At 33.2% G+C, this 14,501-nt stretch overlaps 1 protein-coding gene across 1 annotated transcript; it reads left to right on the top strand.

Annotated features, from left to right (window-relative positions):
- Nucleotides 1–6,634: 6,634 nt before the first annotated feature.
- On the top strand, nucleotides 6,635–13,741 carry LOC126844395 (uncharacterized). The gene is made up of 2 exons (XM_050582556.1): nucleotides 6,635–7,576; nucleotides 12,317–13,741. Exons 1-2 carry the CDS (start codon nucleotides 7,348–7,350, stop codon nucleotides 12,892–12,894), a joined length of 807 nt encoding a protein of 268 aa, XP_050438513.1. The 5' UTR covers nucleotides 6,635–7,347; the 3' UTR covers nucleotides 12,895–13,741.
- The last annotated feature ends 760 nt before the right edge of the window (nucleotides 13,742–14,501 follow it).

The raw sequence follows: 14,501 nt of genomic DNA, 5'->3' as shown, positions 1-14,501 counted from the left end.
CGTGTTTTGTATAAATTTAACATTTTGAAAGAGAATATTTTTTCTTATAACATTAAGTTGTAAATAGTGGTTGTCTTTTAAGAAAACTAAAAAAATCACCCAGACAAAAAATATATACATCATAAAAATTTAGTGTTTTTAGTGCTTTAAAGTGTGCAATAAAAAATTCAAATTCTACGTATGATGGGGTGAGCATGCTTAAAAAATCACACATTCACACTTTACCTGTTTATATGTTATCACTTATGGGCTAATCGAATACCTATTTATCACAGTATAGCCATTTACAATAACTAATAAAATCAATTATTTTTACACATATATTATTAGATAGTCCATAATTTGTATTAAATACATTTGATAAAAGTAAAGTAACAATCGATATAAAAATAAAAACCAAGATTTAATCTCAATGGAATTCTGAATTATATTGACTAATGTTTGGTTATAATTGGAGCGGTACGGTGTACCTTACGAATAATTTGTTAAAGGGGACGCTTTTTAACCACCATTAGAGGTAGAGGGACTGAGTCCCCCTGCGTCCCCCCCACTTTGTAACGGTGCAACACAACATCTAAAACGGCCTTTCTCAAGGCCACCAACGATCCGTACCGAATAGTAAACGCAACTACCGAAAAACCACTAACAAAACATCGGCCAATGGGATTGCGGGGTTTTTACGAAAACAGCATAAATACCGACCGCAATCCCATAATCAGTACAGTCTTCTTCCAACCATCCGGGTATCATTATACACTGGATCAATTGGAAGCCGACACCTCTACGATCAACCGCCAGCGTCTCAACACTTCAGCAGTAGCAAGCTACACCAGCAATAGCCACACCGACCACAGCGGCCCCAGCAGCAGCGGAACCGACAGAAGCGGTACCCGCAGCAGACGTGCCGACGAAGCCCACGGCTCCACCGACGATTCCACATCGAGAACCGTCCTTAAGAATACAGAGTCACTTATTTGAGTTGCGCTCTTCTCCCGGTGACTAGAGTCCGTAGGCGCTTATTCAAGCTGCCCTACTTTCCGCCTAGTCACCCCAACATATCCCCCACACTTGTGTATCCCCACTTGGACAATATAGTTCTATTACTGTGAGGTACTTAGTGCCCGTTTCCCCAGCGTGAGAGGCGAACTTATGTGAGTCCCGCCCTCACCGATACTTATTGCATTATCTGAGACCTATGAAAAATAAAGAACAACCGTGATATCAAACTTCAGTTTTGTTATTCAAATCACGATACGGCGAGGCACCCGCCACCCGTATCAACTTTAACCCCTGCTGATGAGGCGGTGCTTTGAAACGAAAAACTGATTTTTTTTAAAACAAAAATTGTCAGAAAAAAAAACTAATTACACTCATTTCATTTTTGAATTATGATGAAAACATTTGTTTAAGTTTCCAATTTTATAAAAATGTCTCTCTCAATTTGAAAATATTTACGAAGGAATATATAATTTTGTGAAAAATTTTCAGCAAATTAGGGGTCTTCTTTTTGAATAAAAAAAGTCATTAGAGGGGATCACTATACATTTTACGGGAAAAGGTAAGAAGGACCTCGCTTCATAACTTGCTCTAAGCCTCGCAAAACGTAGCACCAACCCTGGGTATACGAGTATGTATTGTCTACAATTTTTCATCAAATTAATCTATACCTAATAATATTACATCTTCAGTTTTCTATGTGTGTATAATGATTCGTGTATAAAAATGATTACATTTATATGAATTAATTAAAATAATTTGTTGGTTACTCATAAATATCCATACAGCTCAACTTAGTGACTTTGTTTTGATAAAGAGCTTTGTTATAACAATAACACTAGAAAGGGTGTATTATAATACATAAACTTGAATAAAATGTTAAGATAACAATTTAAAGCAAATAAATAAAATTGCATAAGTAGAAGGTTAAGATAAAATTGTTTATTATTTTTTATCTACATGACAAAATTAACATCAATTATGTTACTACGTTAATCTGACAGTGATTGATGTTATTTTTATTTAACAATAGGTTATCGATTATTATGTTAATATTGTTGTCACGCTTTCTCTCTCTCTCTCATTTTCTTACTCTTAACACTAACGATTAACGACTGGTCCACTGAAAAAACAGTTGTCAAGTTAGCTGGAATGGATATTGGAATTTTGTGTTTTCTACTGAACATAATAAGAGTATATTGCTTTATGAATTATGATATACTTATATATGATGAATAATGATTAATGAACCAAAATAGTTAGATATTGTTTTACTATTGAGATAAATACTTGTTTACGCCGTAAAGTTAGAAAATGCGGCCTACTGGTTAAAAACATTTTTTTATTGGTCATGTAATCATTGGCATATGGATTGGAGTCTATACTATACCATGCTTAAGGTAATCCTATGTTTGTCATTTAATTTAACATTAGTTTGTATCTTTTGAGTATTGGATGCGTGACGTGTGTATTAGATAAGTGATAACTGACTTCTACCAAGAGCTCTAAAATTTACTTTTCAGAAAATTGCGGTCTATAGAATTAATTTAAGATTTTTTCGAAATAAAAAAGTTTTTAGAAGGTGTAGGGAAGTATATACAGGATAATATTATACAGGTATTGTAGAGGACTTTTTAACTATGTTTATAATTATTGAAAATAAAAAAGCGCCGAGTGATCATTTTACAAATAACTAGCCGCTTTCGCTCGTATTTTCTTTGCGAACGTCAAAAGTATACGCTTTATACTCATAGACTAAAGGTAGGTAATGTGTGCATAACCTACTGATTTGTACATCACTACAGCCTGTAGCAGTAGTAACTACTGTACAATAGTAATTACGGTATTTTGCGGAATTCGTCTGAAGTCGATGACGCGACGAGACGGCTAAATCCGCGCCGGCCAAACCGGATGTAGGTACATACGTTGTGCCCACCAAACTAGTTTTTTGTTCAATTTTTTCCCTTCATTTTATTATTATTATTATTATTCATAAGAGAAAGAGAGAGTGGAGGGAGAGAAATCGCCGAAATCTCAGACACGCTCGTGCTCCACGTTTAAATAAATAATAATAATACGATGACGATCGGACAACCAGTATCGTATTAATGACCCGTGTAATACTTCATAATGGTTACTGTGGATAAGCACTTGTCGGTAGTGGAATAGCTGATAATATTATGGTCTAAACGGTCTCTCGTTTCCATCTACCGTCCAACAAGTCGTGCATGCCATAGTGATCTAAAAAAAAAAATGTTAATGTTGACGGTAAGTATACGCTGGACGATTATTAAGCTACATATCGGTTAAAATTCATGACTTATACCGCTGTCAGTCACATACATAGACCTTATACTAGCATAATATGGTCGACCACTTTCATTGTTATCTCAAATGCCTTGGCGGATTCGGCCGTCAGATGCGAATTCCCCAGATACCGTGAAATTCTGGCACGCGTCACCTGAATACGTTGAAATAATATTATATTATATTATTCGAATATTTCTATATTTTATTATTGTTATTGTGTATAATGTGTGCACGGGCTCATTGGTCTTGTGTGCGGAATAACAATGAGAAGAAGAAAAATGGGGGCGTAAGTGGCCATACTTTTGCGGACGTGCTCGTTTCAAAAACCGGACCTATAAGCCTACCGAATGCGCTCGCGTCCCATATAACAATTGTGGCAACCATATTAATCTATCTTTATTGTTTTCTGTTATACTATTATTAACTGTTGTGACTTGAGTACGGGTGGCCGGCATTCGTGTGGATTAGGTACTCTCGTTTGGCATCAACAAAGCATCAACTTGACGCGTGAAAGCTAAAACACACGGCGGTGCGCAGTTGGAAGTCAATAATAATTATGTTATGATGGCTAATTGAGATGTTGTGATTTGTCATCACTCAATCATAATATAATACCTATACGAGACATCCACGACGGTTTTGTGTTGTATTTCTAAACCGCGCAACGGCGAAATCTGGATCCTCGATAGTAGTATAGTAGCCAAGTCATTTTCGTTTTATAATACAGCTGGAGCCACAGGATGTACATAAGTACTTAGGTAGGCATAGGCATTTTTCAATTTCATTCGACCGGATCATTCACCTCTGACATTGTGGATATTCTGTACATATTATGTATAAAGCACCAACTTGTATTCGGTGTAATTAAAACTCTACACATAAGTAATAATATAAATACCACATTATAATTGTTTTGTTTTAATTGATTAATTGATTGTATATTACTTATTAGGTAACCAAATATATAAAACTGTGTACGTTTGACACTCGTTCAGAAAATTGAATAACTTATGGTAAAGCTATCGACTAGGAGATTTGTAGCTGAAGTGTATTATTTGCTGTATTTGACAAACAAAACAAAACAAATTCAACGAGAACGTTCAAGTCTAATTAATGGTCTTACAAACCATGCGCACCTAGATTTAATATTAGATGGTACTAAAAACACATTACACAATTATTTCGAATTTGCACTTAACAGCTAATACATAACATTAATGTGTAATCTTATTGTGTGAACTTTATTTTCGATTATAGATTACCGTTGCAGGTTGTACCAAATGGTGTTAAAATAAACTAATTAAGAATGATGAATGAGCTCTCCCGTCTCCCTCGTTGGCCGCAAATTAAAAATTATGAGTTCTAATCATTCTGTATCTAACTGGCGTATAAGTATGCATGTAGGCTAGTAGATCGAATACAAGCATCAGAATAAGCGAAATTAATACTGATGTGTAGTATGTAAGATGGGTCGCTTAAGTTTCTAGTTACGCCTGTACCATAATTTAGCAAATAACACTAGAAATAGCTAGGTACATCCATTTGTATTTTATGCGAAAGACGATAAACAATTTATTTAAGTAATATATTATGGGTATTTCTAGTATACCAGGCTTAGAATAAGGTATATTAGGCTTGGCTTTCATTACATAAATAGAGTACTTACCTAGTCATAATGATGGCCAATGTGTCGTGATTTTCTACTATTTCCTTAGAATAACAGCATATTAAAGTTTACTGCGGGCCAGTTATGTATGGGTCACAGATGTGTCCAGATGCTAATAAATATTTAAGAATTCTTAACTTTTAAGAGGTAAATAAGCTTTATTTAACTCTTATGTGTGAGCAAGAAAGGTAACATCCTTTACCAGAATGTGGTCGTATTGCTTGGGTATGTACTAAGATATCGAGTACACGTTGTTTTATTTTGAATACCCGTTATGATTCAGGTCATTGCTCGTTAAGATTTAAGTTGTATTATTTAACCATAACTAGTACAGAATATATTTTGAATAAAAACCACCTTTTATAGCATATAAAATTATTTTGTAGAGAAATATATGATATGCCAACAAGAGTAATAAAAAATATATATAATATTATGCTTATTGTCACGTTAAAATTCTTGTTATGTATACCTTTTGAATTTTTCGCCAAGCTGTTTGAGGTCGACCAATTATTATCAATGAGATTAATACATCATTTTCAATAGACCTAATATTTTTAATTATTTGTATGGTACTTATTTAAAGGCCCACTATAAAAAGTACTTCTTAGGACACATTTGATAATATTTCTTTCAACGCTGTATAGACAATAACTGTACAATTAAATAAATATAATTAAAACAGTTGCAATAAAAACATAATAAGAATGAGATGGTAAAATGATCGGTTTTCAATAAATAAGAAACAGTTCCTAAAAAGTAACGAGAAACGTTGTCTCTCTGGTCTAAAACATAAATTATTAACGGAATTATGAGGTTCGAACCGCATTACACTCATTATATTAGGGTTAGTATGTGTTAAAACATTTGTACGGCATTCAAAATAGACCCCCTTCCCAGTACAACAAGAAAAAAATCTAGTGACTAGTGAATACAAATTTTCAAATACCGGTTGTAATTCATGTAACCTTGGATTTATAAAATAAAATAAAAATTACTTGTTTTATACCGTGGGAAGCCACATCTGATGTGCCCGTTTTGTGATAATATTAAAAAAAGTATAGTAATAGATTCTATGCATAGGACCCTAAAGCCAGGGATGTAAATGCATTTTTTTTTTAATTTTACATAAAATATTCATAATGTTATATATCTTTATACGTATTTAATAAACTTCTAGTCCTTTAACGTTAAAGGTATGCTCTAAATTGTAATATGTGTACACAATGTGTAGGCAGATACATAATAGCCACCTAATATTAGGTATTGTAACGTGCCTATAACCGTTACAGTATCTATTGCTATACTTACTATCCACTTAACTCAATTCCCCACCCCCCCCCCCAAAAAAAAACCCTTTTGCTTCTAGGGTTTTCAATTTATTTTATATTATTTCTATGACGATCGGGGTTGTCACGATAACTATATAATGTTATACTCAAAGACTCTATAAATTTAAAAATCTGGTCGGAACAACACCGCGCCAACAGTGTTTAATTATTTTCTTTTATCGCATTGGACTGCCGACAGGATATATGGTAGCTCAGATTGTATACCGGACTACATAATAATATTATGTATACATATATATCTGTACACGCGACCGGCACACATTCTGACCGGCTCGCGCGCGCATCAACGTTCACATCGCCTCATGTGACCGCCACATGCGGACGCACGTACTCGGTTATTATTGTCGTTATTTTTTATATTATTATTAATTTTTTTTTTTTTTAGCATTAAGTGTCGTTTTTTTATTTATTTTTTTTTTTTAATAAGTAATTCGAACATCGTCGCGTTTCAACAAGTGGATACGTATAACACGCACATGCTTTCTGGGTCATCGGACCCCCTAGAAACAACCGCGACCACGGTGTTGTTTTCCGATTGTGACGGCCACCACCTTATAGATATCTTGACACAGACAACGACTGTCATACACACACACACACACACACACACATACTTAAATAATAATAATAATAATAATAGATATCATAGATATTGTTGTCAATATCGAACGGGCGGACGGCTGTAGGCGTGTGCGGCTCGCGTTGACAGTGAATCGCGATTACTCGAACCGAAAACAGACTTATATATTTAATATATATATATATTTTTCTTCTTTCTTCGGTGGTGCGGTTCTTCATGACGGATGTCAAAAAGCCTTCGGACAGCTATTACGGTCTACGACGGCAAACAGTGCGCACGCGTCCCGTAGTGTCGTCCAGCAAAAGCCGCGAATCGTTTTAGTCGTTGTTGTGTTGTCCGAGTACGACAATCGCGATTTTTATTTTTTTTAAACGTTTATCACTAGCGGTATGACGAACAGTATTGGGGTCGTTTGTTGATCGATAAAAACCCAAAGGGCAAACATGGTCCCCCGGCGGTGGTGGTCGCGCCTACTTTTTTGGGCGGCTCTGTTGGTGCTCGTGCCAGCTCCCGGGCACGCGAGTCTGTCGGCTGTGGGCAAACCGTCGTCCAACACCCGACAATTAATACACGATATCCGCCGGCTGATCCGGGACAAAGGCATAGCGGACTTGGACGTTTACGAACAAGAAGGCGATGGTCCGCAGAAGATTGACCGGCCGTCGTCAGAAGGTAAATATTTACCATTATCAGAAGGTACCGTAGCCGGAAAAAGGCGCAAGGGCCACGAGCACCTCCCCCCTTCTCTCCCAAATACTTTTGCTAATTCTTTATACAGATTTAGTAAAAAAGGTGATTTTGAAATGTCCACGATATCCGTGATCAACACTCAACACAACGATAACTTATTTAGATAAGAAGGAATTTCAGGTTTCCCAAATTCAACCATCGGTGATATCTTCACTGTAGTACACTTCTGGCTACGGTACTGTTCGAAATCATCGTATTATTGTTGTTATTATTATTATTGTAATTGTAATCTAAGCAACTAGGGCAGTTCACACGGGTAGTCCAAAGGTGTTTGTTTTTATTTAGTTAAGTCCAAAAGTCCGACCGCCACTTATTTCCGGTTTAACCGCGCGCATTCCTCCACTAATAGTTTTAGCATTTCGCACGGCCTAGGCGACTACTATTGTTAAACGGACCGAATGCAACTGCTACAATGTGTTATTACTATTATTATATTGTTATGATAACCGCGTTGGCCGGAGCTTTTACTTAATACTTCTCATTATAGTCATCGTATCCCGGGTCCCTACATACATACAATACTATATTATTATAAAGCGACGACAAAGACTTGTAAATGTAATGTATAACTATAATTGGTTCCGACCGGGCGACCCGTTCCACTTTGTCGCGCCAATAATTAACATATTATTAATATCATCATATGTAACCACAATCAAAGTATAGTTTTACCATTGTTAACTCGCCGTTACTATAATATAGTACTGGGGCGAAGATAAATCGTTTTCGTTAACAGTCAAAAGTAGGTATTATTATTGTTAGTAGTATAATGTGATTTCCAATTTGTTTTGACGTACCGACGTGGGCAAGAACATGGCCTCTAGCTGCTAGCTGCTAGTGTTTCAAATTTCAATCAACTGGCAAAATATGGCTTTTGCCACCCGAATCTTTAGTCAAAATAGTTCCCCTTTCACCAGTTTATTTGATCCGAAAAGAACAATACTGAAAATGTATGTCTGAGATTTAAAATTTTTGAAGAGAACGTTATATCTCAGGTTTTAAAGAATTGTCTACATAGAATGTGTTTTACTCGTTCTATGATAGTTTCAGAGCAAAACATATTTTTTTTTTTAAATATGCCCTTGACAAAAAAGATATCTTATATCACTGTTTTAAAAGAGTTAAAATTTCCATTTAGCAACATTAATATTAAGCTAAATACTTAACATGTTAAAACGGACAAGAAATTCTCCCTATATAATGTCATTATCTTTTAAATTCATAATTGGTGTTATTGTTCTACATCCATCATGGACCGATTATAATGAATTCTGTGTAGACTGTGTTTAGACGAAACAAAATATTTAGAACCGTTGTCAAGGGTGATGTCATAGTCTGGCAAACAGTTTAACTAAAAAAGATTCTTAATTGCTGTACACTGGTAATTAAGATTAATTATACATTGTAGTCCGAGCGTTATACTACAATTTTGAAAAAATTGCCAATATAAAACTCTTAATAATTAGGGTATACAATGTCCTCTCAATGACTGCCCTTAAAATAAAAAAAAATATTTCTAATTGTCAATTTGACTCTATTATTGAAATGTCCAAATTATATATTGAATACAAATAAACTAGAACAATGTAAATTTGCATTAGTTAAGCCGCCATGTTCCATCAATAAAAGCTACAAAAAAAAAAAAAGCAATGTAATGTATTTAATAGTACATTTATTAGTACTGTAATGCTATTTCTTTAGATCTTGTGTTTCCCGATGACGAACTTATATATAAGTTAAAACCCGTTATATAAAAATGTACTTCAGGTAGTTGTTAGGTAGGCAGACATAAACGAGATAGTTTAAGTTAAGTTAATTAATAATTTTGACTCAACTTAAGTAATCAGATTTTTATGTTACCTTATTGTTAACGTATCGGTGTAAACTATAAAATGCAAAAACGTAGAGTATACAGGAATTAAGTCGACAAATTTTGCGTTTTAACTGTAAGGGAATGTGGTCCAGGCACGATCCAATTAGTACATGTTGGGTCACGATTTACAATTAGAGGAGAAACAATGTGGACTCAACTAAATGCTTGTTTGAAATTATGGAATCCAATTAGAAGGCTTTTGGAGATTGTGTTTATTATTATAGCATTAGTAGATTTAACACGTTATTGAGGTAAGTCTATTTATTTTCTTGTGTTGTTGTGTAAATGGGACCGGGGCAGGTAACAAAAGAAATGTTTAGGGTATTGAATATTTAACTACATATTTTGACTATGGTGGCTATTTTGTGTATACAAAATTATTTGTTACTTTATTAGCTTATGTATCATATTATGACTATATTAGAGTGTGATTATACTGATTTGTTTTAGTATAGTTCTTGAATGTAAAAGTATAGGTAACTATAACTACATCATTAGTGTTTTCTATGTTATATCGTGTGGAACACGCAGTCAATAAAGACTGTATATAATTAAATACACAGTTAGGTTTTTTTTTTTAAATTAATGTACACTTTATTCGATATCAAAAAAACTACTACCAGCAATGAACTATAAAAATTCTGTCTGCTTATATTTTTTGTTGAGCACCCACGATACAATTATTTTCGAAAGTCAGCTGGGCGTGTATAGTTCCGGATTGTGTAAACAATTTGTTTTTAAAATTATTATTAAGCGCTTTGCTACTTGTGTAAACTAGAATAATATCGTGTCATATAAAACAAATACGTTACGTGCTTATCATTGTAACGATTTACGGAAAATGTGGTATATTTTACTGATTTACTAAGATTAGTATACTAGGTTAACCGTTTATTATAATACTTACTTGTGCAAATAAAAAATATATGGCACATGCCATTTACCAACAACTTGTATTTACAGAGTAAATTGTACAAGAATGAGTGAAAATTGTAAAACATCTTTTTTACTCTGAGATGAATTAAAAAAAATACATTTTATACAACTACTAAGATTCGCAGTACCTATGTACCTGCATATAATCTAAATATATTTGCACGTATTATTACTATATTGATTACATTTAAACTAATTTTATTCTTAATATATAATAGGACAATCCACGTCAAATAGTACCTCATTTGACCTAGATATTTTTATTAAATTTCACATCTACTTGTTAAAAATGGCATCTCAGTTTTGTTATTTTTTATCATCTCAAATCGTTAATGAAATATTATGCAATATCAAAAATTTAAATGATACCTTTTTTAAATATTTATATATACTTACTGGAAATTCTAGTAATAATAAAGAAAGAAGGGTTTCAAAATACAGGGTGATCCACTTATCGTGAACCACTCAATATCTCATAGGGTTTAATAAGAAATTCAAATTTTTTTTTCATATTGTTGTTATACAATGTGAACTCAATTTTTCAATTTGTTTTTGTTTTTACCCCCCTCTCCAACTAACTTATTTGATAGCAACTTTTGAAACTTAAATGGTAATGTATATATTTTATTCACTTTTTAAATTGAAAATAATGTACTAAATATTTTGACTGGTCGATAACCAGTTTTGGACAACTATTTTTAAAGTTAGGATGGGAAGGGAAGTGCAGTTGGGAAATGCGAGCTGATAAAAATATTACTACACTCCACCTTTCCTCCTGCCCTAAACTTGAAACTTCAATAACTTCAAAAATAGTTATTCAAAACTGGTTAACGACCAGTCAAAATGTTTAATACATTATTCTCAATTTAAATAGTTAATAAAAGATATACCTTACCATTTATGTTTAAAAAGTTGCTATTAAAAAAACTAAGTTGGGAGAGGGGTAAAAACAAAAAAAATTGTGAAAATTGAGATCACATTGTATAAAAAAAATATGAAAAAAAATATTTTAATTTCTTATCAAACCCTATGAGATATTGAGTGGTTCACGGTAAGTGGATCACCCTGTATTCGTTTGGATATGCTCGATAATTTTCCGCCTTCCCTACAAAATCATAATATAATGATAATAACTAATATATTTTTTTACCTTTAAGAAGGTTTTAGTTTATTTTAGACCAAAAAGCCATCAGTATGACCACGGCAGCTAAATAGTCGAGACCATTATCGCCCTGAAGACTATGCTAAGAGTCGGAAACGTCGGCATATAACTAGTGACGTGGATATATCCGAAACTCTTTCAAATGATATATCAATCCACTAAAGTTTTAACGCATTCAAAACTATTATTTTCTTAATTTCGTCGAATCTAATAATCTATCCAGAACACACGATGTTCTTTGATTTTTAGTTTAATTAAATGTGAATTTCATGTGAAGGTACTAAAACATCAAGTGCCTAAGTACCAACATATTATTTTCAAATCAAAATATTTTACATTTTGGTTTAGTTTGTACGAGTATAAGAGGAAAATCAAAGCACACGTTTTGTTTTTTCCTGATACTTGTTAAATTGTATAGTACTATATTGTACTTAATTTAGAACAAAAAATTGATTACGTATTTCTTCTTTGTTTTTTGAGAGAATATATACTTAAATTTAAGGCACATATTGAACAGTGCGATAATTGGTCTAAGGGTTTCATATTTATATCAGCTACGTTAACGTTAAATAAAATATATAAGTACATTTTTTTTTTTTTTATAGAAAAGTTTTTTTTATCGTTTATAATGTAATTTTTATATTTTACGCGTCTAGTGAATAATGTATTATTTTTTCTACTTTTGTTACAGGCGACTCAAATACCAGAACTTTTGGTTTGGGCGCGGCTCGCCGGCGGATGCAGTTTGCCATGATGCTGCCCATCGTCTACAAGCTGGGCGTGATTACCACACTGCTAACCGTGTTAACAGTGCTGAGCTTGAAAGGCGTTACCATAGGGTTGGTACTGTTGATGTTTGCGATAACCAGCGCGTTGACCAAGTCCAAGTACCACCACGCGCCAACCTCGATCCACCATTGGGCCGCGGACGCGGACCCTTTCGACCGGAGCGACCCGCAGTCGCCGGCCGGTGTTCAAAAACCGGAGAAAAACATTCACGTACACGTGCACACATCCGGCCCAGCACCGCCGACGTCGGTCAACAGCCCTCTCAGAAATTCGGCCGAAGTGACCTCCGGGGCTGCCGTAAATACCTTGGCGACGATGCCCAATTACTATTGGAACAGAGGCGGCTCGAACGAGCAATTGGACTTCTACGACCCGAACGGCCATTACAACAACAATGCTAATTACATTAACAACAATAATAACAGGTACGATTTGGAGCTGTCCAGCACGCCTAGCTACTATAATCGATGGTTGGGTTAGCGACCGTGCTCGAGACGTCGTAAATTATTCTTAGATATTATGATCTGTGTACCAACACGCATGGTTACAAACCGGACTTGGACGACCTTGACAAAAAAAAAAAACAATTATTATTTATAATATTAGGTATATCCGAACGCTCCCTTACGGACGAACAAAACGGCATTGTTTTCCTATACAGATAAAAATATATTTGTACTTTTCAAGTTCAAAAACCAATACATTACCATAAAACTAACGAAGTGTGATATAGCCATTGGCGCAACTAGAGGGAGGCTGAGGAAGTTCAGACCCCTTTAAAAACTTTTAAAGCTCTCTCAAAATTTCGGTAAATATTTTAAATTGTTATTTGGGATCCATGCTTAATAGTTTATTGGATGCTGTCATTTTTTTAAAACCTGAAACAGTTTACCGCTAGTTGCTCAAATGGATATAGCCGACTTCTTTTCAAATGTAAAAATGTTTATGTATATACCAAAGGCACCCTTTAAGGGGCAGAGGGCAAGGGAAACATTCCTTAGGTTTTTTTTACTTATTATAATATTACAATTATACATTGATGTTGTACATACAAAATGTCGATTTTAAAGGGGAGCATTTAAAAGTATTTACTTTACAAAAAAAAAAATCCATATTATTCTTATCAGATTATACAGTGAACACAATTTAGTCAAAAATATACTTGCACGATTTTTTTTAACGAATTTTGATATATTGTATTACTTATTTAATAATAAATAGTATATTAATTATTAGTATAGCCCTTGCCGTTTTCATGCAGTAGCGATTATCAAGAAAAATATGAGAAATAATTATGAATTTACTTGATAATTATATTAATAATAGATAATATATTTTATTTAATAAACTTAATTTAGAATTTGTATTACAGTAATCTTAAATACATTTACTTTGTAATGCTTTGCGTTGAAAGTTTTTTTTTTACTTATATTGTATTATTTTCATATTAATATACTACCTCAATTTGTGTTAAAATTTAAAGTAAAAATGTACCGTGTTTCTTCTCATGAATTTTTGAAGATGGACTCCCTCGCCCTTTATATATAGTTATAAATATGAACTACCTTTTTAATAATAAAGATATATTAACTAAAAACGAATCAATCCTATGTATTAGTATTTGTTAAGGAATATTGTATAGACAATAAAATTTACCACAGATTTAATTATTTTTTAATTAATTATTATGTTAATATAGTAATGTACTATTTGTAAAAGTAATATACATTTTATTAAACAAATATGGTACGTGGTAAACTTGATCAAAGTTGTCATCAATTAGCATCTAGTTTTAATATGTTATATATTTTTAATATGTTTACCTACCTAATTGTATCAAGCACCAATGCATCATTGTACCTAATATTAAGTATTATCACAAAAGCATGCCTATTAAAAAATATGGTTCTTCGACATCAAATTGTTGTTAAAAAAAATTACAAATTATTTTTATTTTCGTAATGAAACTAAAAATATATTTTTGTTTATTTTTTTTCCTGATATTCTTAAATTTTAATTTTAATCTGATTATTATACTGATTTTCAACAAAACTATTAGCGTATTAAATATAATGTGTAAAAATGAT

Source organism: Adelges cooleyi, unplaced genomic scaffold (assembly GCF_023614345.1).
Source record: "Adelges cooleyi isolate 19-005CV unplaced genomic scaffold, UGA_ACOO_1.1 ACOO_flye_CR_arks_rails_tigmint_CR_PRNA_651, whole genome shotgun sequence".
Lineage (NCBI taxonomy): Eukaryota > Metazoa > Arthropoda > Insecta > Hemiptera > Adelgidae > Adelges > Adelges cooleyi.
This window is presented reverse-complemented; position numbering and strand designations above follow the sequence as displayed.